Below are 25240 nucleotides of genomic sequence, written 5' to 3' on the forward strand. Positions count from 1 at the left end.
TTCCAGAAAAGTGAAGTTTTATTATTCACCCTTCGAGCTGTTACACAGGAACAAGTGGGGTGTGAATAGGGAACATTGACATCAGGGTCTTCCAGGGTTGTCACATGGTAAGTTCCAAGCTCACAGTGGACACAAGGCTGTCTACTAGATTAGAGAGATGAAAGAGTTTGGAGAAATTTGTCATTTTATCAGGAACAATCTGCAGGGAGGTCCTGCCGCTATGTCTTGGACCAACCCTTGCCTTTCACCTCTAATTCATCTAAGATACTGTGGGTTGTCTACATGGGTGGCCCCAATGGTTCTGTGCTGAAAAGGAAGTTAATTTTCCCAGTTGTTATTAACAGTGAAAGAGCTAAAGGAAAGGTTATGTTGTTTATAGAAGCCAGGTTGGCCCCTGTGGAAGGCCAAGAGGTGCTGCCAAGGTCCAGATGAATACCTGTGGGGTATCAGATGCCAGAGTCCTCATCCTCAGAGTAAGGGCAGACAGGAACTCAAAGAACTGCAGCTGAGACATGCTCTGAATACAGAACTTACTCAAGGCTCAGCTTGGAATAAGGCAGTTTGCTAAAAAACTAACTTCCAATAAGTTAGTCCTCAGATTTCTCAGCAATTCCTGTTGGAATCACTCTTTTTTAGAATTGAGAAATCAAATTTTCCAAGTTAAAGTATTTCATTCATCAGGGCCAGCCTGAAACCTTTTCCACTTCCATCCAGACTCTGAGGATGCAGGGAATGGCCAGCTTCAACCCATTGTCAAGGGATCTTGCCCACCCCATTTTCATTTTCATTTTGGTAAAGGCAGAAGTGAAGCTAGTCACAGTCTGGTAAAGGTTGGAAAGCTTCAGGCTGGTCCTGGTATCTTTATTCAATTGGAAGAGTGGGACAACCTCGTAGGATACCCCACAGTCAGTCTTGGTTTGAAAGACCCCGCTAGTGAGAGTAAGGGGACTATAATTTCTAAGTAGACAAGCAGTGGGTGCAGTGGCAGGGTGGGGTAAGCTAGCAGGTGGGCCTCCATGCTCCCCATCCCTGAACAGCTTTTCTAATGATTTTATATGCTGGGGATTCACTTATCAAGTTTGAAAACCCATGCCATAGGGCATAGGTGCTAAGGAAGAGAAGTGTATACAATTTTAGGGAAAACAGAAATTTTGCTCCAGACTCAGTGCTCTTTAGTGGCAAAAAGAGAAAAGGACAGTGATGTCTCTAGACCCTCTGGATTCACAGTAGAAAATAATGAGAAGGTTTGGAAAAAGGAATTCTCTTCTTCAAACCGAAGTTCAGTAAAAGAAGAAATCTTTTCTTCTCTCTGGAGACTGACTTTCTGAAAAACAAGATAAGCATGATGAGGAAGAAGCTGGCTCTGGGGGTTAAATGAGCCCAGGTTTGAATTTTGACCTCACCACTACCTAGCTGTGTGGCCTTGGGCAAGTTACATAGCCTATCTGAACTCCTTTCCCCATCTGTTAAATGGGGTTACTAATGATACCTGCCTCTTAAGATTCTGGAAGGATTAAGTGAGTTAAACACACGTAAGGCCCTTAGAACAGTGCCTGGCACATATATGCTCAGTAAATGTTCACTGTTATTTTGCTAAAGAGACAGTGTCTTTATTTGTAGTAAAGTGGAATTACTTTGTGGTCACACTGCAGCTTAAGCTTAGTGGATAAGACCAAGACCTTTAAAAAAACTGACTCTGGCACTTACCTTGACTTTGGGCAAGTTACTTAACCTCCCTAAGCCTCAGTGTTCCTATCTGTGAATAGCATAATAATAGCACCGGCATTATAGGTAGATATTAGTTCTTATTTTGCTTCACTTCTGTGATTCTTGTCATTCTCCTCATCTCTAATGACCTTTTACTTTTCTCTACCTCACAGACATTCCCACAGTCACATGCTGGACGTTGTCATCACCCACACAGGTGGCATCCTTGTCATCCCAATTATAAACATCTATTCTCCAATCACCACCTTCCATGTCATTGGCTTAAGTATTCTTATTACTACATTTTTACATAACCTAATCCTCTATTCCATCAACCTCAATGCCCCATCACCCTCCATCTGTCTATTTTTCCTTCTTTGTACAGTTTAGATACCATGGTTCCTTGTGATAATCACTCACTTGCAACACCCTCAACTCATAGGTTTAGCTGACATTCTAGTGAGGTCTATATATTGCCCTCTCCCCCACTTCACATTAGATTGTAACGTGCCTGAGATCAGGGACCATGGTGGCAGCTGTTCCCTTTGCTTCTCTCAAACACAGCATGGAGCACAGTTTTTGGCACACAAGATGCCCAGTGTGTGTGTGTGTGTGTGTGTGTGTATTTGGTGGCTTACTTTTAATAACTTACTGTGGCTAATTTACATTAGTATATAAATTCAAAGCACTTACATATATTATCACTTAATCTTTACAGAAACCCTGAGGCGGGCACTATTTTAATCCTCATTTTACAAAGGAGGCAACTGAGCTATGGAAAGGTTAAGAAATGGGATCAAGTTCCTGAAATAGTAAGTAATGAAACCCCATTTGAACCCAGGTCATGAAGATCCTCATGTCATTCCACCCAGATTGTCCTCATTTGTAAGTTCCTACTGGTACCACTTTCAAATTGAGTGTGGAGCTCACAGTCCTGGCCTTTGGCCTCCAGTGTCATTTTCCCTGACTGTAGAGTCCTGGGGTGGCCCTGTATTCTAGACTGAAAACTGGACATCTGGGACAGAGCAAGCTAATCCTATGAACTTGTTCATTTTTCTGAGTCACCTCAATAATCTCAGTTAAATCCAGCTCAGATTTAAAAAAAAACAAAAACACCTCAGCAAGGTTGCTTCTAAGTCAAAATAAGAAAATGGTCAGGAATTTTATAAGATTACAAATGCATGGGCTCTATGAGATTCAGATGAAACAAACTCTATGAAAATACTAAATAATACAAATGAGGGTTTTTCCCGTTGTTTAAGATTCTGGTTTTTGTGCTACAAGCTGCTCCTCAAGTTTGTTCTCAAGATACAGAGACACTATCAAAAGCAGAACCATGTACTTACTTCCACTGGCAAGGCTGGCGCTGGCAAGGCTGGCGCTGGCAAGACTGGCACTGGCAGGTCCACGATCTGGGAGTAAATATTTTTTGTCTAGAAAAGAAGAAAAATGATTGAAAATGAAATCTCTAGGGCTGGGTTAGAAAGTGCTCAGTTTTACCCCAGGGTCCCCAAATCATCTGCTCCTCGCTTTATGGACACCTGACATATTTTCTCAGATGCTACAAAAACAAAGAAGCTTCTGTTTTTAAGGTCCCCTGGACCTTGCACTCATCTTCTATGCAGTGTTTCTGATTAAGGGCCAACAACTTCCTCAACAGATCCAGAACCATCAGTAACCAATTAATAGGACTAATGTCAACATTAGCAGAAAAGTGCAAAGAGTTTGTAGCAGTCAAGACTTTAGTGATAAACATTTGAGAATGTGCCTGCAAAACAATTTTGCCATGATATGCCTGGAATATAGTAGATGTTCACTAAGTATTTGGTGAATTGGATTTAAACTGTGTAGAGTTATGTTTGGGAGGAGATAATTTGAGACATCTGTGTTCTAACCAACTGTTGAAACAGGGCTCTGCTGTGTGTTGCACAGGCATGTACACAAACACAGTTGGCCTAATCTTCCCTCTGAATAGAGTAGAAACAGATTTTTGAAAAAGAGTACAGGGTGGGAATTTTCATAGGTTTTCCAAGCAAGACATTTTTATAATTTACTCTTTTTAAGTACTTACATTCTTTTTTTCTTATTTATTTTTATTGTTCAAAATATTACAGATTTCCTTTTTTCTCCCCATTGACCCCTTCCACCTCACCCCACCCTCTTCCCCAGTCCCTCACCACACCATTGTTTGTGTCCATAGGTTATGAATATATGCATATAAATTCTTGGTTAATCTCTCCCCCCCATCCACCTCCCTCCTTCCCTCAGAGATTCATCAGTAAGATCCATGCTTCCATGTCATTGAATCTATTCTGTTTGTCAGTTTATTAAGTTCTTTAGATTCCACATGTGAGATGATGTGATGTTTGCCTTTCTCTGCCTGGATTCTTTGGCTTAACATAGTATTCCCCAGGTCCATCCATACTGTCCCAAAGGGTAAGAGATCCTTCTTCTTTACAGCTGCATAGTATTCCATTGTGTAAATGTCCCACTACTTTTTTTATCCACTCATCTACTGATGGGCACTTGGGCTGTTTCCAGATCTTAGCTATTGTAAACTGTGCTGTTATGAACATAGGGGCGCATATATTCTTTCTGATTAGTGATTCAGGATTCTTAGGATACATTCCTAGAAGTGGAATCACTGGATCAAAAGGCAGCTCCATTTTTAATTTTTTGAGGAACCTCCATACTGTTTTCCATAGTGGCTGCACCAGTCTGCATTCCCACCACCAGTGTACCAGGGTTCCCCTTTCTCCACACCCTCGCCAGCACATGTCATTTGTTGATTTTTAGATGGTAGCCATTCTGACAGGTGTGAAGTGATACCTCATTGTGGTTTTAATTTGCATCTCTCAGATGATTAGCAAAGTTGAGTATCTTGTCATATGTCTCTTTGCCATCTGTATGTCCTCTTTGGAGAAGTGTCTATTCAGGTTCTTTGCCCATTTTTTTTTTAAACATATCTTTATTGATTCCAGAGAGAGGAAGGGAGAGGGAGAGAGAGAGAAACATCAATGATGAGAGAGCCATTGATCGGCTGCCTCCTGCATGCCCGTGACTGGGGATCGAGCCCGCAACTGGGGCATGTGCCCTGACCGGGAATCGAATCCCAATTGCATTGATCCTAGGTCAACGCTCAACCACTGAGCCATGCCCGACCGAGCTCTTTGCCCAGTTTTTTAATTGGGTTGTTTGTCTTCCTCTTACTGAGTTGTATGAGTTCTTTGTACACTTTGGAAATTAGCCCCTTATCGATATATACTTGGCAAATATGTTTTCCTAGACCGTGGGGTTCCTTTGTATTTTGAGGCTGATTTCTTTTGCTGTGCAGAAGCTTTTGTTTGATGTAGCCCCAATTGTTTATTTTTTCTTTTGTTTCTCTTGCCCTAGGAGATGTATCAGTGATTATTCCACTATGTGAGACGTCTGTAACATTATTACTTATGTTTTCTTCCAGGGTTTTTATGGTTTCGTGACTTACATTTAAGTCTTTTATATATTTTGAGTTTATTTTTGTGTATGGTGTAAGTTGGTGGTCTAGTTTCATTTTTTGCATGCAGCTATCCAATTTTCCTAGCACCACTTATTGAAGAGACTGTCTTTACTCCATTGGATGCTCTTGCCTCCTTTGTCAAATATTAACTGACCATAATGATGTGGGTCTATTTCTGGGGTCTCTGCTCTGTTCCATTGATCTATATATCTGTTGTACCAATACCAGGCTGTTTTGATTACAATGGCTTTGTAGTACAGTTTGATATCCAGTAAAGTGATCCTTCCCACTCTGTTCTTTTTCTCAAGATGGCTGCTCCTATTCAGGATCTTTTTTGGTTCCATATAAATTTTTGGAATATTTGTTCAAACTTTGTGAAATATGCTGTTGGTATTTTAATAGCAATTGCATTGAATCTATAAATAGCTTTGGGTAGTATGAACATTTTAATGATATTAATTATTTCAATCCATGAACATGGCATATTCTTCCACTTGTTTATATCTTCCTCTATTTCTTTTTTCAGCATTCTGTAGTTTTCCAAGTACAGGTCTTTTACATCCTTGGCTAAGTTTATTCCTAGGTATCTTACTTTTTTTTAGTTGCAATGGTAAATGGGATTGTTTTTTTAGTTTCTCTTTCTGAGATGTCATTGTTGGTGTATAAAAATCCCATCGCTTTCCAGATGTTAATTTTATATCCAGCTACCTTGCCAAATTAATTTATCAAATCTAGTAGTACTTTGATGGAGTCTTTAGGGTGTTCTATGTACAATATCATGTCATCTGCAAATAATCAGTTTTACTTCCTCCTTTCCAATTTGGATACCTTTTATGTTTTCTTCCTGTCTGATGGCTGTGGCAAGAACTTCAAATACTATGTTGAATAACAGTGGTGAAAGTGGACATCACTGTCTTTTTCTTGTTTTTAAGGGAAATGGTTTTAGTTTTTGCCCATTGAGTATGTTAGCTGTACATTTGTAGCATATGGCCTTTATTATGTTGAGGTATGATCCCTCTATTCCCACTTTGCTGAGAGTTTTTATCAGAAATGGGTGATGGACTTTGTCAAATGCTTTTTCTGCATCTTTGATATGATCATATGATGTTTGTCTTTCAATCTGTTTGTGATGCATCATGTTTATTGATTTGTGGATATTATATCAGCCTTGCACCCCCAGAATAAATCCCACTTGGTCGTGGTGTATGATCTTTTTAATGTATTGCTGGATCTGGTTTGCTAGTATTTTGTTGAGAATTTTAGCATCTATGTTCATCAGGCATATTGGCCTGTAATTTTCTTTCTTTGTAGTGTTTTTATCTGGTTTTGGGATTAGGACCATGCTGGCCTCATAGAAAAAGTTTGGGAGTTTTCCCTCCTCTTGAATTTTCTGGGATAGTTTGAGGAGAATAGGTGTTAATTCTTCTTTGAATATTTGGTAAAACTTCCCTGTAAATCCATCTGGTCAGGACTTTTGTGTGCTGGGAGTTTTTTGATTACTGCTTCATTTTATTAGTTGTTATCAGCCTATTCAGGTTTTCTAATTCTTCCTGATTCAGCTTTGGAAGATTATATGCTTCTAGGAATTTGTCCATTTCACCCAGGTTGTCCAGTTTGTTGGCATATATTTGCTCATAGTATTTTCTTACCATCCTTTGCATTTCTTTTGGGTCAGTTGTTATATCAATCCTTTCATTTCTGATTTTATTTATTTGGGTCCTCCCTCTTTGTTTCGTAGTGAGTCTAGCTAAAGGTACATCAACTTTATTTATCTTTTCAAAGAACCAACTCTTGGTTTCATTGATTTTATTTTTTTTTTTTTATTTTTTTTTTTAGTCTCTATGTCCGATCTTTATTATTTCCGTCCTTCTACTTCCTCGGGGCTTTTCTTGCTACTCTTGTTCTAGTTCTTTTCGTTGTTGTGTAGATGGTTTAGTAGAGCTTTTTCTTGTTTCTTGAGATAGGCCTGTACTGCTATGAACTTTCCTCTCAGGACTGCTCTCGCTGTGTACCATAGATTTTGAGTTATCTGTTCATTTCTGTTTTTTCCAGGAAATATTTGATCCCTTCCTTGATCTCATTGGTAACCCATTCATTGTTTAATAACATGCTATTTAGCCTCCATGTGTTTGAAAATTTTTGAGTTTTATTATAGTGGCTGATTTCTAGTTTCATGGCATTGTGATCTGAGAAGATGCTTGATATGATTTCAGTCTTCTTGAATTTGTAGAGACTTGCCTTGTGCCCTAACATGTGGTCTATTTTTGAGAATGTTCCATGTGCACTTGAGAAGAATGTGTATTCTGCTGCTTTGGGGTGAAATGTTCTGTAAATGTCAATTAAATCCATTAGATCGAGAGTGTCTTCTAAGGTCTCTGTTTCCTTGTTGATTTTTTGTCTTGATGATCTGTCCGATGATGACAGTGGGGTGTTAAAGTCCCCCACTGTGATTGTGTTGCTGTCAATCTCCCCCTTAAACTCTACCAAGAAATTTTTTATATATTTAGGTACTCCTATATTCAGTGCATATATATTTATAAGGGTTATTTCCTCCTGTTGGATTGATCCCTTTAGTATTATGTAGTGACCATCTTTGTCTCTTGTTATGGTCTTTAATTTGAAGTCTACTTTGTCTGAAATAAGTATTGCTACTCCAGCTTTATTTTCACTTCCATTTGCATGGAATATTTTTTCCATCCCTTCCATTTTAGCCTGTGTGAATCTTTTGCTCTCAAGTGAGTCTCTTGTAGACAGCATACATTTGGGTCCTGTTTAATTACCCATTCAGCTTCCCCATGTCTTGTGATTGGAGCATTTATTCCATTTAGATTTAAGGTTACTATTGATATATACTTATTTAATGCCATTTTCCCCCTTTATGCTGATGTACCTTTCTCTCAATATTCCTTCTTTTTCTTAAAGTAGTCCTTTTAACATTTCCTGCAATGCTGGTTTGGTGGTACTGAACAACTTTAGCCTTCATTTGCCTGGGAAGCTCTTTATTTCACCTTCAATTTTAAATGATAGGCTTGCTAGATAAAGCAGTCTTGGTTGCATGTTCTTGCTTTTCATTACTTTGAGAACTTCATGCCACTCCCTTCTGCCTGAAGTGTTTCTGTTGAGAAATCTGCTGTGAGCCTTATGGGGGTTCCCTTGTAGGTCATCGCTTGTCTCTGTCTTGCAGCCCTTGATATTCTCTCTTTGTTTTTAACATTTACCATTTTAATTATGATGTGTCTTGGAGTGGGTCTCTTTGAATCCCTCTTGTTTAAAAACCTCTGTGCTTCCTGAATTTGTGTGGCTTTCTTCCTTGCTGGTGTAGGGAAGTTTTCTGTCATTATTTCCTCCACCAAGTTCTCTATCCCTTGCTCTCTTTCCTCCCCCTCTAGTACCCCTATAATGCAAATTCGTTTTGCTTCATGTTGTCCCAAAGCTCCCTTAGACTGTCCTCATGCTTTTTAAGTGTGTTTCCTTTTTGCTGCTGATTGAGTGTTTTTTTCTACCTTATCTTCTAAGTCACTTAGTCTATCCTCTGCTTCATTGAGCCTGCTTTTAATTCCTTCCAGTGTATTCTTGATATCAGATATAGTATTCTTCATTTCTGCTTGGTTCTTATTTGTGATATCTAGCTCTTTTATTATGTTTTCACTAAGTTCCTCGACCTTTCTCTTAAGTGTCTTGTTGTTCTCATTAATTTCCTTGAGCATCTTTATAACCATTACTCTGAACTCTATTTCTGACAACTAGCTTAACTCCATCTTATCAAGGGTTTTTTTGTGGCAATTTTTTCTTTTCTTTAGTTTGGGGGTTGTTTCTTTGTCTCCCTATTTTGGTGGCTCTTAGTGTTTGTATCTGTATATTAGATATATTTGCTGTCTCCCAGTCTTGTGTGGTGGGATTTTGTAGTGTATGTCCAGAGGAGCCCAGAGGTGTGTTTTCCTTATACTTCTGAGCTATTTGCTCTAGGTGTGCCCCTTTTGTGAGTATCCCTTTTGTGGGTTCTTTGGGCTCTTCTTCTGTTATTTCGTCTAGATTGTTGTTGAACCATTCTTGGGAGGACTCTCTTCTGAGGTTGGCTGTGTGGCTCATCCACAACCATGTCGTGTGAGCTGTTTTACAGGTGCTGGCAAGACAAGACAATACACAACCAAACTGCCAGGAAACAAGCAGTATCTTACAAAATATCCTGACAGTCACAATGAAAACATCCCAATTGAAAGTAGAATTGGGAGATTGAAGAGAGAACACTAATGCTAAAGAAAGAAAAAAGAAAAGAAGGAAGAAAGAGAAAAAAAAATAGAGTGAGAGAGAGAAAAGGAATTTATTGCTATTAGTATCAAAAAATAAAAAATAATAATAAAATAAAAAGTAAAAAATAGACAAGATACAGGGAGATAAAGGGAGCAGAGAAAAGCTTCAGACTCTATTATGTTTCTTCAGTGCTCCTTACTTGAAATATGTCTACTCAGGTATATTTCTCTGGTTTTCCAAGCTGGTTATGCAGTATTTTAGTGTTAAATGAAGTTCGTGGCTGGGAGTCAGGGCACTCTACTTCTTGTCACAGTGCCACCATCTTCCCAGCTTCCAGTACTTACATTCTTAATCAAACTCTGGAAACGATGTACTGGTATTTTAATGGGAATTTTTTTTCAACATTAAGATGAACCACAGTGTCCATTAGGATGGAACACAGGGATGCTATGCTGAACAGGCCCTTTGTGTGCTATATACTTATGTCAGAGTAAAGGCAGCTTCTAGCAATTTCTTTCAGGCATGAGACACTAGAACCACAGATATGTATGGACTTGGGAGCTATAAAAGAAAATTCGCCTGGAGTGCAGAGTGCCAGAGGATGCACACTTGGCCCCAAGAAAATATAAAATATATATTATTACCAATATTTCATGTGAAAGGCAAATCTTGCAGCAGAGTGAGTTGCTCTTTTGGTGAAAATATGCCTCGGGCCAATTCTTTCCCATCCTTTTACATAGAAGGGAGTCTTGTATGGGGTTTTTTATGGGTATTTTGCATTTAGTGGACACTAGTTAAATATTTGTTGAGTGAGTGTAAATGAAGAAGTGTTTTAGTTCAGTGGGAGGAGTGACAATCAGGGAACAGGAATATAAGGAAAACAAAGCAGGAGAAATCCGGTGTGCCCAGTGCACAGGCGCAAGTCATATACAGCCAGGCACTGTGATAGTCTCCAGGCAGCAATAGGGCCACCTCTACTGTTGTTTTGAATCTTAATGTGTGGAGCAGATGGCTGGTATAGATTGCCCTTGTTTTTGCCTGGGAGCTTGGCATCGTTGTAAGTTGCCAATCCATTTGGAGAATAGAGTTTTAAGTTGTAGGTATGTCACAGAGTTCTGTTTTACAAAAGGATTATTTGGTTGCTCACAGTGAGGTGAATGCAGACCCTACAATTTTAGACATCAACGCATCATTTTTCTAGGATAAGTCCAAGTCAACAGACTGAATGAATATTCCAGGCCAAGTTCATCTGGCTGGCTCTCTGTGTAACCCTTTATTCATTAAACTGTGAATGTTAATGAAGACTAGTGAAGATATATAGAACATTTAAGCAGAACATTCTGTCCCTCAGAACCCCCATGCCTGGAGTGGCAGCAATTAGTCTTGACACCCCACCTCATGCAACTCTCTCTCAACCCCAACCAATCAGAGGCAAGCCTCCAGGTATCTGGAGGCATTTACTTACAGTGGGCTGAGCTAGAAGGCAGGTTGAAGGGTGATCCCGTGGTTCTGGCTGCCTGGGCAGAGTTGCAATTCTCCCACATGGCAAATTGCTGAGGATGGGCTACACATCTCTCTTGCTGGAGGAAATTTAGGAAGGACTCATATTTCCCATCAGGCTGGTCCTCTGGGACCAGGTGCCCAGTGGAGAAGGCACGAGGGTATTCAGACTCTGGAGAGCCAGGACTGGTTGGGGAGGAGAAATGCCACAGCTCTCCAGGCTGAACAGAGGGACTCCCAGTCAGGGGCAGTGGGTACTGATCCATAGCCAGGGGACCAAACCCATTCGTGATGCAGTTGGCGTTACCATTTGCAAAAGATACTTCTGGCTGTGGCTTTGTCCAATGAGAAGAGAAACGCCACTGATTTGGAGGCATGTCACTGTCTGGGAAGGAAAGATTTAGAAGACATGTTAGGTGTTTATTTATTGTTTTCAAAATGGAAGTAACCTAATTTTTTCTGGTTAATACATACTATATTTTTTAATGTGAGTAAATGTAGAAAAGGTTAAAAAGTCACTCATCATAATATCCAGAGACCACTATTGTCCACCTTTAAGTATATTTCTTACTAGGATTTGTTTCTATTCATGTATACATTGTTTTATTTTTATTTTTATTTATTGATTTTAGAAAGAGAGGAAGGGAGAGAGAGAGAAATAAAAGCAAAAGAGAGGAAGGAAGAAGAGAGAGAAAAACTGATTTGTCATTCCACCCATTCATGCACTTATTGGTTGATTCTTGGGATCGAACCCAAAACCTTGGTGTATTGGGACAATGTTCTAACCAACTGAGCTACCCAGCCAGGCCTGCATTGTTTTCATATCACATATTGTTTTTAAGGCTGCCTTCACATCATTAAAATATCACAAATATTCCCCATAGCAATGAATAGAGCCAACACCAGTTTTTTAAAAGGCTGCACAGTATTCTATCATTAGGTAGTAATGTGACTAATAAACATGGTATTTGTGAGCAATTCAGTTATTTCCATTTTTCTATTATATTAACAACATTGCTATGAGCACCTTTGTATATATATGTTTGCATTGTTGTCCAACTAGCTCCTCAAGGAAAGTTTTCTATAAGAATTGCTTGATTAAAGGTGATTTGTGTTTGGTTGTTGCTGTTGTTTGGCTTTATTTTATAGCTGGTGTTTTGAATACACAGACTAGAAAGACTCCACAGAACTTTATAAGGGGTTTAACACTTGCCTGTGTCAGTCACTCACACAAGTCTAGGGGTCAAAACCCCATTTCAAGAGGGATCTGGGGCATGGGAATGTTAGGAGACTGGACCAAGATAGCAAAGCAGATTAGCCTAGTAAGGATCTAAGCTGGAGTGATAAGTGATGGGGTGGGGAAGTGGCTGTTTGGACCTCTTCCTGCAAAAGCAAAATATTCAAGGTCAAGCAGTAACTCAGTTTCTTCTTGTAAAGTTCTTGTAGACTGGCTAACAGGAATGGAAGCTCTTTTGGTCTCAGAAACACTAATTTTAATTGTGCCTATAATAGCGGCTGAATTTGAATTCTTAAGAAGTCTAAGATAGTTCATGACACGGATGTTTCATGATGGATGTTTTCTCCAGTCTCAACACTCACCCAAGCAAAAGGGAAAGAGGGATCAAGTTTTAGCAGATACTTAAGGCTTGGAGCCTCTCAGCTGTCCAAGATAATAATGAATGGAGAGACAAAGAAAGATTGGAAGGCTGGAGAGACTGTCTGGTCTCTTTTCCCTCCACATGTGCCTCTCTCAGCTCTCCTGAATGTTCAATTCACCTGGATTTTGTACAAAATAAAAACATCTGAGAAGTCTGCCCAGTGATACTGGAGTGCCCCTACCCACCACTATAGCTTTCAATGTCAAACAGATGATAAGAGCAAAAAAAGCCTTAACTTATGTGGCACAGACATTCTGCCCAACATTTCACATCATTTATAATGGTTGGCCTCTTTCAGTGAAATCAAGGGCAAAGAAACATATATTAAGATTTGTTCCTGGGGATGGATGCTACTTTTGAAAACTGATATCTGCAGGCCAGTAGCAAGTTAGGGCACTGTATAGCACTTTCCCACACTACTGGGGTTGGAGGGGCAAATGGGGATAACATTTCTGGGGAGCAATTTGTCAGTACACGTCAAAACCTTAAAATCTGTGTGTACCCTTTGACCCAGTCATTGTGCTGATAGCAATTTATTTTAAGGATATAATCAGTGATGTATGTAAAAATTTAGCTACAAAGATTCAAAGTGATATTTATAATACAGTCATAATGTAAATATAATACATTTATAATAAAGATTGTCAATAACCTAAATGTCTAAAAATTTTAACATATTAGGTATATCTATATAAAAGATACTCTTGAGCTATAAAGGTGATATTGTAGTAGAACATGTAATGGCATGTAGAGATATATATGACTATTGTAGATTTTAAAAAGTTACAACCCATTTCATGCAAAATAATGTTATGTTGTAAAACTTAATATGTGTGCATAGATGTACACATGGTTTTGTGTCCTGATTGCTTACTGGTGTTTTCTAAATTCTTCAAAAATTTACACATTATTTTTGTGGTTAAAAAAAGTTATTTTAAAGTAAAAACTTAAGAAACCTCTTGACTCAGTGAATCTGGGTGACAATTGTGAAAAGACCAACACATAAATGCCTGATTTCCTCCCATCCATCTTTTCTTCTTTCCTTCCTTCTCCCCTCCCTGTCTCTGCCTTTAACACAAATCTTGCTTTATGATGAAGTTGAAACCCAGAGCTCTCAGAACACACACCCACATCTTGCACCATGAAAGTCCCAACTTTGGCCTGCCCAATCTGCACACATTGACTCTCTCTTTTCTGCCTTCTTTGTATTATATTGTTTGTACTAGCTGAGATCAAAATAACACCAGAGTCAGAGGGACAGCTTATAGGAGACCGTCCTGTCCTAGGGCACTGGGGGTGTGGATGGGGTGCTGCTCAGTCCCACACCATCCATCACAATCACCTCCTTGAGGTACCTAGTTTTTTAATGATTATCCAGATTCCTTTTCCCAACTGAAAATGGAGATGAAATACACAGCATGTGCTAGTATTTGAAAGTGGCTAAGAGCTCAAGATCTGCAATCAGACTGATTTGGTTGCAAATAACCACCGCTTACTAGCTGTGGGATCCTGGAAAAGTCGCTAGACTCTTTGAGCCTTGGTTTCTTTAACACAAAAATGGACACAGTGAGACTTAACCAATAAGTTGGTATAAGGATCTAATGAGATAATACATGTGACACCCTCTTACAAGGGACCTCACTCACAGGAAGTATGTGCTCAATAAATGTTAGCCATTGCAAGCAGTATTAGCTATAGTCCTTATGGGTGTTATAAACCCTCTTGCTAGGGTGTTATCAGAGTCTACAAAGGCAGGACAGTGAAGTAGTCAAGAAACTGGCTCTGGAGTCTGACTGACCTGGGTTTCAATCTCTACCACTCACTTGCTTTGTGATGCACCTCACTCATCATTTACCCTCGCTAAGCTGCAGTTTCCTATTCTGTGAGGATATGGATATCCACTGTAAAGTGGTTTTGTGAAGTACAACACACATGCAGAAAAACATACAGATATAAAGTGCACAAGTGGGGAATTTTCACGAACTGGGTAATGAGCACCCAGATCAAGGAACAGAACATGACTGCCACCCCAGAAGCCCTCCTCGTGCCCATGTCCAGCCACTAACCGCCCATTGCCAAAAGTAAACACTCTCCTGTCTTCTAACACTATAGATTCAGTTTGTCCATCTTTGACATTTATAAACCATTGAAGTGGATGCAGTAATTGTAGCCTGGTACCTGGCATCCAGTAGGAGCTCAATGTATGTTGGCACAGTTTCCTCTCCCTGGCTGAAAAGGAAGACACCAAGTTGTCAGTGTTCACAAGTGTCATAAAAAACTAGCATGGCTCTATCTCATACAGGTATTCACACTAAAAAAACCCCCAGCATTTATTTCTCACCCTCATAGACTATAGAGGAGGGGAGGGAAGGATTTGGACCCTTTGAGACCGGCTATTAAAGACCCTTAGGCACTCACATGTGCACCCTCATCTTCTCAGCAGCCCTTGGGTAATGTTGCCAGGCCTGGAGCTGGGATCAGGGCTACAATAGGAAGAATATGAGGTGGGATGTGCACGAGGACTGTGCCCCCCACAATGGTAACTACTGAAGCTTCTAGAGTTCTCTACTCTGAAATCACCAATGTCCTTTTTAAAGGGAAATGTACAGCCAGTATAAATTATACATAAGTAAATTTTTAAAAAATAACTTTGATTTGAGAAAAGCAGCCAGGAAATTCGATGACATTTTCTAACCACACAGGTCGATGCATATTTGGCTTGACAGAGCGCCCTTAGAATGTAGGCCAGTCAGCCTTAAGAGCCCATGAATGGGAGCCTGTTCTAGGCATAGCTCAGGGACTCAGAGGATGCTAACGGTCAGTCAGGAATGGCCACTTTACGGACTTCTCACTATTTTTGAAGCTGCAGGTATCTCATATGACACCTCTAGTGAGAACCATGGGGCCCTCTTCTGAGTCAGCAGAGCTTAGGAGAAACTAAACTCGTGACTGCGATAGGAAGACAGGCTTTTTCCTTCCTTTGTGCAACCATCTGAACAGGCATTTGCCTAGTCCACACCATACTCTGAGGGAGACATCTTCACAGTCAACGGATCTGAGATTCACTTCAGGGAAAGTGCAACAACCAAGAAGTTAGGTGGAGATGAAAGCCGCCTCTCTGTTTGGCTTGGGCAACCAATGCCATGTGCAAGTTCTTTTAGTGGGCCAGGGCTTTATAAAATAGAGTGAAGTAAGAATACATGGAAAACAGTACAGCTGCCACACAGTAGAAGCCCCTGGGAAACTTGGAGGCTTACAGGAGGAGCCTGCTGCTCTGATGCTAATGTTTTGAATGTAGGCACTCATATCCACTCTAGCTGATCATAAACACATGTCAAGTTTTGGTACCACCACTGCAAAAATAACTTAACACCTGCATGGCACCTATATGCCACTTGACATGTATTATCTTATTGACTCCTATAGTTAAATAATACTCAGTTTTAAAGATAAGGAAACTGAGGCACAGAGAGATGAAGTGATGTGCCAGAGGCCACATTGGTAATAAATGTTGGAGCTGGCTTGGCCCCAGACTACCTGGTACACTACATGATACTCCCTCTCTATAGTGCCTCCATCAGTGGCAGACATCCATATCTTGTGATCCAAATCACAATCTCATTCATTCAAGCAATATTTATTGAGCACCTTCCATGTGTCAGGCATTGAGCTAAGTACTTGGAAAGTAGCAGTTAACAGGTTGAGTCCCTGCTGCCATGAAATTCAGAATCTAGTTTGTGGGAGAAGACAAGAAACACATAAATATATAATATGCCTAGTTGTGACAAATGCTAAAAAGAAATAAAGCACAGTAAGATACAGGGTGACAGGTTTAGGTTTGTTTTTTTAAAATAGATTTTTAAGAGAAGGATTGCATGAAGAGAGGACATTTGGATGGAAACTTGAGTGAAGAAAGGATAAGCCATGTAGTTATCTGGGAAAGGAGCATTTCAGGAAGAGGAGCGAGACTGTGCAAAAGGCCTGAGGAAAGATTGTACTTGGCATGTTCTACAAATAGCAGAGACTGGACGAGAGTGAGTATGATGGGAAGTTGCATGATATGAGAGCAGAAAGATAATGGGCTCAGATGAGGTAGGGCCCCATTAAAAAGCTTGGATTTGATTCCAGGTGAGATGGAAAGAAGCTATTGGAGGGTTTTGAACAGAAGGGTGCTATGTTATGACTTTTATTTTAATGGTATATTCTGATTGCTATCTTGAGAATAAGCTGAAGGGGAGCAAGGACAGAAGACTACTACAAAAATCCAGGGGAGAGATGATGGCTTCTTGGACCAAGGTGATAGCAATGGAGATGGGGAGAAGTGGTCAGATCTTGGAGATATTTTGAAGGCAGAACTTACAGAATTTTTCAAAGAATTGGACATGGGGTATGAGATAAGGAGAGCAGTTAAACATGACTCCAATTAATTAGAAAGATGCAGCTCCATTACTGAGATGGAGAGAGTATGGATGGAGCAGATTAAGAAGAATATGAAAAGTTCAGTTTGGGACTTGTTTTGTTTGAGATTCCTATTAGATACATGAAGTGAAGGTATCAAGTAGGCAGCTGGATAGACAGGTCTGAAATCCAGCTTTGACTGGAGATATACACTTGAAAGTGATCAGCATAAAGATGGTAATTAAGACCAAGAGACTGAAAGAGATTCCCTAGGGAATGGGTGTAGATAAAGAAATTGTCTGAGACCTGAGTCCTGGAGCCCTCAAACATTTAGAAGTTGAATAGAAAAGAATAGCCAGCAAAGGAGCCTGAGGAGTAGTAACCAGGAAGGTGAGGAAAACCAAGGGTGTGATGTTATAGAATCCAAGTAAAGGAGATATTTCCAAGAGGAGCGAGCAATCAACTGCAGCAAATGTTGCTGATAGGTCAAATAAGATGAGGACAGAGGACAATTGGATTTGGAAAGTGGAGGTCACTGGTTCACTTTGATAAAAATTGTTTCAAGGAGTGATGAGGATGAAATGGGAGTGGAGTTCATTCTAGAGAGCAGGAGAGGAGAGGAAGAGGACACTTGAATCTTGCTGCAAAATGAAGCACAGAAATGGGTCAATAGGCTAAGAGTTGGTTTTATTGCAGGTTGGGCTTTACCAGGGAAGCAGGATGAACAAAGTGAAGGACTGTGGATGCATGGTACTTACAAGGGGATGATTGTAATGAATTCAAGCCAATGTATTTAGATCTAAATCAGAGTCAAAGAAGCAAAGTCAGCAATCTTGTCTGTGCATAAAGAGCAGGAGGTTTTGACTCTTCTTTGGAGCCAGATAGATCCTCTGAATCTCAGTTTCCACATATCAATTTCCCAAATGACTCAAGAGCAATCATTTCTGTTCCTGCTCTGAAGTACTCAGCACACTCTTGAACATCACCTCCCCATCTCTCCATCTACCTCCTTGTTCCCATTTTAACAACAAGATCTTCTACAGCATTTCCTTAGTATGTGCTTCTACCACACACCCTTCTACATGTTTACTTAATTCACAAGAGTCTCTAGGAAAATCACATCACCTAACTGGAAAAGGAATTTCTTAGAAGTAAATTCTGCAAAGGTGAGTACATCAGATATATACCAACTTCTTGTCCAAACCCAAAAAGCAAAGCCAGGGTGATGGTGTGTAAAAACAGGGTTGCTCTTCCTCTATGGGCAGAAGCCCTACATGGCCACTTTGCACAAAGTGTCCCATTTGGAGACATGTACATCTTCCAAGAGGAGGAAGGCATTCAACGTGAAAGAAAAAATTAAAATGAGCTCAGCGATCGCAATAAAGAGCTCCTAAAAACAATTAGAACAACGCTGGCCGGTGTGGCTCAGTTGGTTGAGCATCATCCCATGCACCAAAAGGTCACAGGGTTTGATTCCTGGTCAGGACACATGCCCAGGTTGTGGGTTCAGTCCCTGGTCATATGAGGCAAACTATTGGGTGTTTTTTTCTCCCCCTCTCTCTAAAAATCAACAAAAACATATTTAAAAAAAAAAAAATCAATCAGACCTTGTTCTATTTGCATATTTCAAAAAGGTGATAAAGAGCCCTATCAAGTCACATCCAGCTGGCAAGGTGACTTCTCCATTAGGCACAGCAGGTATAGTGCCTAGGGTCCATGAATACTTTAGGAGCCCATGACAATTTTAACTGCTTTTAAAATTAGAAGAAAAAAATAAATATAATAATGATAATGAATATATAAAATGAATGCAGCCTGGATTATATTTGTTTTTATGCCAATGCAGTCACAAAATGTCTTTTTTCATATCTATACAGGGGAATGGACCTATGAATGCAAACTGTCTAAGGTCTATGAAAGTCATACTGCATGCTTTGCCAGCTTAATTTTTTGGGCTTTCTCCAAACCTAGATATTTTGATGAGCACATTTTGACATAGCTCTTGAAATAATTGTTTTGAGGTATGAGAATGTATTTTTTTAAATTACCAAATAGTTAATGCAAAAGACGCCCCCTCCCCCCCCCCCCCCCCGCCTGGCCCAACGTGGCTCAGCAGTTGAGCATCGACCTAGGATCCAGGTGATTGGGGTTTGAATCCCGGTCAGGGCACATGCAGGGGGTTGCTGGCTGAATCCCCAGTCGGAGGCGTGCAGGAGACAGCCGATCAATGACTCTCTCATCATTGATGTTTCTATCTCTCTCTCTCTCCCTCTCCTTTTCTCTCTCTGAAATGAATAAAGATATTAAAAAAAAAAAAAGGGGGGGGAGACCCCTGATACTGTTAAGGGTGGGGAAAGAGATGTGGTAAGGCTCCTCCTACCTCTCTCTGGACCCAGCCCTAACCATCAGATCATCCACTATTAGTGGTGAGGAGGCTGCATGTATCCACATGGGACATGCTTTTTTACATCATGAGTCTTTAGGTGAGGCCAGTAGTAGCAGTAACAGTAATCATAATCATAAAAATAAGACTGATAAGGTGACAATAGCAAACAGTCGTGGTGCTCTTATTGTGTACTACTACTACTATTAATAATAATAATACTGACAATAGTGCTAATGACAAACAGTTGTGGGTTGTGGTGCTGTTATTGTGTACTGAGCAGTTAATCCAGCCAGCATTTTACACAATTGAGGAAACAATGAAATAGGTGAACTAATTTGATTCAAGTGTCCATTTTCACATTAAACTTCAAAGAAAGGGGTGGCTGCTTCTCTCCAGACAATGTGACTTGCCTTCAGCAAATATATACATGTCTGTGTGCATTAAAAGAATCAGAGAACTATCTTTCAGTGATATCCTTGATTGGGAATTCTGGCCCCATATCCTGCAACAGCTCACCATTCCTCAGGACCACATCTCCATTCTGGCTCAAGGAGCTCCATTCCTGGGGGTTCTTGACATTGCTCAGAGCTCTGGAGAAGTGTTCATCCACTACGCTGCTGATGTCCCCTTGAAAATAAGTGAAAAGGACACACCGGGAATTCCACTCTGTCTTTATAGGCTTCTGCATCTGGGCTGCACAAGTATTCATTTCTTCCATTGTGACACAGGTGATAGCTGCAGATAAAATGTGAAATATTATTGGCACTATTTTTCCAAGTGGCTTGGCTATAGTTTGGATGAGCAGCATCCTTGGGAGCAAGCAGTTAGCTTCTACCAAGTACAGGATCAAAAACCATGCTATGCTGATCTGAGGACCAGCTGAGGAGCCTGGTCTAATCAGTGTTCAGGAAACAACAAGACAGAGCTCTTTGAAGCACTGAAGGGGCCCTTCCTTACAAGTGAGAAGAACTTTCTGGCAACATGACTAGAAGAGCATTAGGAAATGAAAGAAAAAATTAACAATGAGGCCAAATCATGGGGTTACTTGCCTTCTGGGGAAGTGCATTCCTCCTCCCAGAACTACATGATCCCCCTGGAAAAAGGGGTGAGCTTCCCCATAGAGCTGACTAAGCAATCCAGCGTGTATTGACAATTTCCATTGTAATAGTAAGCATTGCTTTCTATCTTGACCACTTCCATTCAAGAGAATAAAATACATCAAATTCTCCCACTCCCCTGATGCCAGAATCTATGTATGATGGTGGCCTGCACCCACCCCCACCCACTTAGAAACTAGCAGTTACAAACCACACCAGTCCTAAGGCCTTCAGAGAGATATACACTGAACCAAATGCAGATCTCAACACACACACACACACACAGAGTTTTTTTGAAAAGCACCTGAAAGATTGTCAGCTCTGCTTACCACCATATCTTCCGCACATAGAACAGGGCCAGCAGATAGAGTAGATATTCAATAGTTGTTTGTTGAATTGCCTTAAACTTGGCCTCTATGGCTCTGTTCTACCTGTGAGCTTCTTGAGGGCAGAGGTTGTCCTTTTGCTCCCAGGCCAGTAAATGGCATACAGCAGGCAATCAAGACACGGCGTGGCCTTTCTTTAAGTGGAGAAGTAGCCCATCTGATTGCTTCTTTACCACTGGCCACCCATGTGATTAGGCTAAAGACACCTTAAATCTATCCTTTCTTGTGATTATAACGAAATGAGGAGAGTTGAATAGCCCTGCCTATGAGGCCTTTTAGGATGGGTCTTTTCTTATTCATTTCTTTATCCCTAACACCTACCACAATGTAGGTATTCATTAAACAATGGCTGAATGCCATTTCATGCAGAGACAGCACAATGCAAGGAAATCATATGCATTAGAGGAGTCCGAGGACCTGGGGTTGACTTTTGGGAAACCACATGGCCTCTCTGGGCTTCAGATTCCTCTTGGATAAGAAGAAGAGATTAGAATATATGAATTCTGCAGCCTATTCTTTTAAGGTTTTGCTAGAAGTGTCAACAGATTATGATGGGGCATTAAGAAGGAATCTGGCAGTCAGCGGGGGACCCTTTCTAAAGAACTTTCCTTTCAGAATCACTTTAGCCCCAGTCATAACTGGACTATATTGTCTCCAGAAGCCTCTGATTAAACACATCGATCTGTTCTCCCTGTTGACAGAGACACTAAGTATAACCAGGCACTACCTGAGAAATGAATCCATTGTATCCTTATTTCCAAAAACTCATGAACAACCGCTTTGAGAAACTGTTTGGCAATTTTCTTATAAAGTTAAACATATGCATACCACATGACCCAGCAGTTCCACTTCTAAGTGCATATAACCAAAAGAAATACAAACATATGTCCTCACAAAGACCTGTGCATGAATGTTCATAGCGGCTTTATTTATAATAGCCCCAAAGTGAAAACAACCCAAATGTCCATCACCAGGAAAATAAATAAACTGGCTGTGACATTTTCACACAATGGAATGTTATTCAACAACAAAAAGGAACAAACTACCAATCCACACAACATAATGGAATAATCACAAAAATGCATTGAGTGATAAAAAGCTAGACACAAAGGAACCAGAACAGGTACAATTTCTGGTGATAGAGGCCAGAGAAGTTTCATGTGAGGTGGAAACTAGGAAGAGGCAGGAGGGAACTCTCAGTGGTGTTGGGAGTGTCTGCATCTTATTGAGGGTGAAGGTTATACATGGGTGTATACATTTGTCAAAAGTCATCAGATTGGGCACTTAAGATTTGTGCATTTGGCTGTAGGTAAATTATTCCTCAATAATTGTGCAATTATTGGAATCATGTGGACAGAGACCATGATGTATTCAGATACTCAGAGTTGTAGAAGTAAAGCACTAAGAAATAGATAAGTCAGAGAAAGACAAGTGCTGCATACTATCACTTATATGTGGAATTTCAAAAAGCCAAACTTGTAAAAACAGAAAATAAGCTGGCAGTTACCAGAAGACAGGTCAGATGTTGTTTAAGGGTACAAACCTGCACCAAGTTGTAAATAAGCCCTTAAGATATAGTGTACAATGCAGTGAATATAGACAACAGTGCTGTATTACTGTCATCAAAACTGCTAGAGACTAGGGCTTAATTATTCCAACTACTAAAAAGGATAATTATATAATGCAAGAGGTGTTCATTATGGCTATAATGGTGATCATATTACAATATATAAATTTATCAAATTAACATGTTGTACACCGTAAAGTCACACAATGTTATATGTCAAATACATTTCAAAAAATAAAGCAAAGGTGTTATAAATTATAAGATATGAATAAATGTGGAGGCAGCACTTTTTCTAAAGCTACAGTTTTCAAAATACCTACTTTGTGACAGAAACATATCACGTTTTCTCCGATCTTTACAACCTTCAAAGTAGGTATTATTGTCCCCATTTTATAGATGAGCAAATTGAGGCTTAGAAAATGTGAAATAAACTGCCCAAGCCACACAGCTAGGTGGTGGCAGAGTGGGATTTAAACGCAGGTCACTCCGACTTCAATGTCTGTTCTTTTTCCATCATCTCTTACTGTCTACCTGGTGGAACCAATAGTCCCTTCCCTTCTGAGGGCCTCAGCCTCCCCATCTACCAAATGTAAGGGCATGGCCTCTAATTTCTAGAGGACCTTGAGGCAAGTCCCTAACCCATCCACCTGGTTTCTTTTACAGAATGCAGGCAGAACATTTGTGCACTCCCTCGGGGCTTCTCTTTGAAGCCTCTCCCTTCAAGAGCCGCTTAGCACCTTTGTAGAACTCATTCTCAGAACTGCTGGTGGCCACTGCTCTAGGCTAAGGCTTGACACAGCTTGCTCTCTATCTTTGTAAGTCTCCCTGAAGCCAGGGGGAAAACTGCTGGCCGGACCCTTGGGATCTCAGGGCCCCAAAGCACGTTCCTATTCTCCTTGGGTAGAGACTACAGGACACGTGGCCACAGGCAGGAAAGGGTGGATATAGAGAAAGTCAGAGGCAACACCTCAGCCCCATCACCTTGAAGGGTGCAGACCCTAGAACTGGGGATCCTGAATAAACCATAAATACACCCTCTGCCCCTCTGTTCCTCCCCTAAAACACCGACATGCTTTCAAAGGAATGCCTGGGCGACTTTTCTCTATCCAGTTCACAAGCTGTTCTCTGGGCTGCACTTGGATCTCAGTGGACAGGATCTATATTTGAAAGACGTTAAAATTATGAGAGCTGCTATGTGGCTTAATCTTTGAAGAACTGCATCTCACTGCACCTATGGAGAAATTTGAGCAGTTTCATCCTCCAATGAGCCTTCTGTGAGGGATCTCTATTCATGAGTGAATTGGTCAGGGTGGGTCTGGCTTGGAAGCTGATGCTGCAAAGCCTGAACTGAGGGGATCTCAGTGAATCAGAAGAAAGGATGGGGCTGTCCTGGAGAAGATGTATCTGTATAAGAGCCTCGATGTAGTAAAAGCCTCTTGCAGACAAACCCCAAGGCCAAGCTTTGTCAATTGTGCAGTGAGAACAGCAAAGTTACAAAAGTACACCGCAGCTTACAATTTCTCCAGTGCACAGAATATACATACACCAAATGTCCCAAGTAGACCTCGAAATATTGCCCAGTCTTCTGTACAAACATTTTAACACAGATCCAATACCAGCTGTTTGGCTTTGACTATACCACGGAGGCTGCATGCAGGGACACACTTACCACCCTTCTGCAAAACGGTACCCAGCACCCCGGGGGTGGGATAAGGAGTCAGAGACGTTGTCACAAGGATCACTTGGAATAAAAGCCCAAAAGGGACTAGATTTTATCTCACTGAGCAAAGCATATGGTGCTCACAGCTCCCCACCCACCCACCCCGTGCCCCGATTCCTTTGCAGTTCAAGTTGCATCCCTCCTTAACCAAAAAAAGTCCCTAGCTTCTCCTACCTTAATTCTTGACCATCAGCTGAGCCTGTGCAAGATGCAGATGCTGAACTATGGCTGGTCAAAGGTCCGTTTTGATGGCCAGAGCTGCCTGGCCCCTTTTAAAGCAGCTCAGTGCTTACGGAAGCAGGGGCTGAGGATTTTGTACCCTCCCCTTGCTGCTTGCTGCCACTCTAGTGGGGCTATACAAGGCATTTCCTGCTAGCTATCTATTAAGAATGCAGAAAATGCACTCCAACAAGTCAATCGGGTTGGGCACCTGCAGGAATGAGGAAAATAGGTGCTCTTTTTTATTTCTTTCTTTTTGCATTAAAAAAAGCACTTAGCAATGTTGTCTCTTGAAGTAAGCAGCCAATTGCTTGCCAGGAAACCACACACAGAGTCAATAACATCTGAATCTGAAACGTCATTTGTGGGGCTTGGATCAAACTGATGCCACTCTGAGTCTCAGGAATTGAGAGAGTCCATTTAATGCATTACTATTTTCTCCCTCTTTCCTTGTGGTAAGGGAAGGGGAGCCCAGGCCCCCAGGATTCTGGACTTGTCACAGGCTTCTGTGGGCCCCAGAGGAAGTCAGGACATCGCTGAACCTGCAATAGAGGAAGCAGTCCAGGGACTCCAGCTAGAGGTTTGGAGCAGAGGGTCCCAATTCTCATTTAAAAAATCTCCAATATTACTTCAGGAAGTGATATCATCATTCCGGCCCCAAACCCCGAAGCCATTCTTTGTTCCCCTTGTTCTCTGTTTCAACAATATTAATTTAACAAATATTTATTAAATAACTACTGTGTGCCAGGCACTATTCTGGGAGTTCTGTTCTATAGTGAGCAAAACAGACCACATCTCTGCCTTCATGGAATAAATACAGACACATTATATGTTTGTATATACATATGCATATAT

The 25240-nt window shown here is 40.7% G+C and overlaps 1 protein-coding gene across 2 annotated transcripts; it reads right to left on the reverse strand.

Moving 5' to 3' along the window:
• VGLL1 (vestigial like family member 1) lies at positions 1–24460 on the reverse strand. Of its 2 annotated transcripts, none has more exons than XM_081125773.1 (5): positions 24341–24460; positions 19913–20131; positions 10920–11339; positions 3054–3140; positions 1–1320 (listed from the first exon to the last, which is right to left on the reverse strand). In XM_081125773.1, the coding sequence occupies exons 2-5, from the start codon at positions 20112–20114 to the stop codon at positions 1163–1165; spliced, it is 867 nt and encodes a 288-aa protein (XP_080981899.1). In that variant the 5' UTR covers positions 20115–20131; positions 24341–24460; the 3' UTR covers positions 1–1162. The 2 variants fall into 2 exon arrangements, with proteins under 2 accessions (XP_080981899.1, XP_080981900.1); XM_081125774.1 differs by having other exon boundaries at positions 1–1324.
• Between the last annotated feature and the right edge of the window lie 780 nt (positions 24461–25240).

The sequence above is a fragment of the Miniopterus schreibersii genome (genome assembly GCF_964146895.1).
Source record: "Miniopterus schreibersii genome assembly, chromosome: X".
Taxonomy (NCBI): Eukaryota; Metazoa; Chordata; class Mammalia; order Chiroptera; family Miniopteridae; genus Miniopterus; species Miniopterus schreibersii.

Coding starts and splice junctions, on each gene's coding strand:
- VGLL1 (XM_081125773.1), bottom strand. CDS start 20,114: ATGGAAGAAATGAATACTTGTGCAGCCCAGATGCAGAAGCCTATAAAG. Junction 3,141..10,919: donor GCCTTCTAGCTCAGCCCACT/GTAAGTAAATGC, acceptor CTTCTTTTCTAG/ACAAAAAATATTTACTCCCA. Junction 1,321..3,053: donor CGCCAGCCTTGCCAGTGGAA/GTAAGTACATGG, acceptor TTTTTCAGAAAG/TCAGTCTCCAGAGAGAAGAA.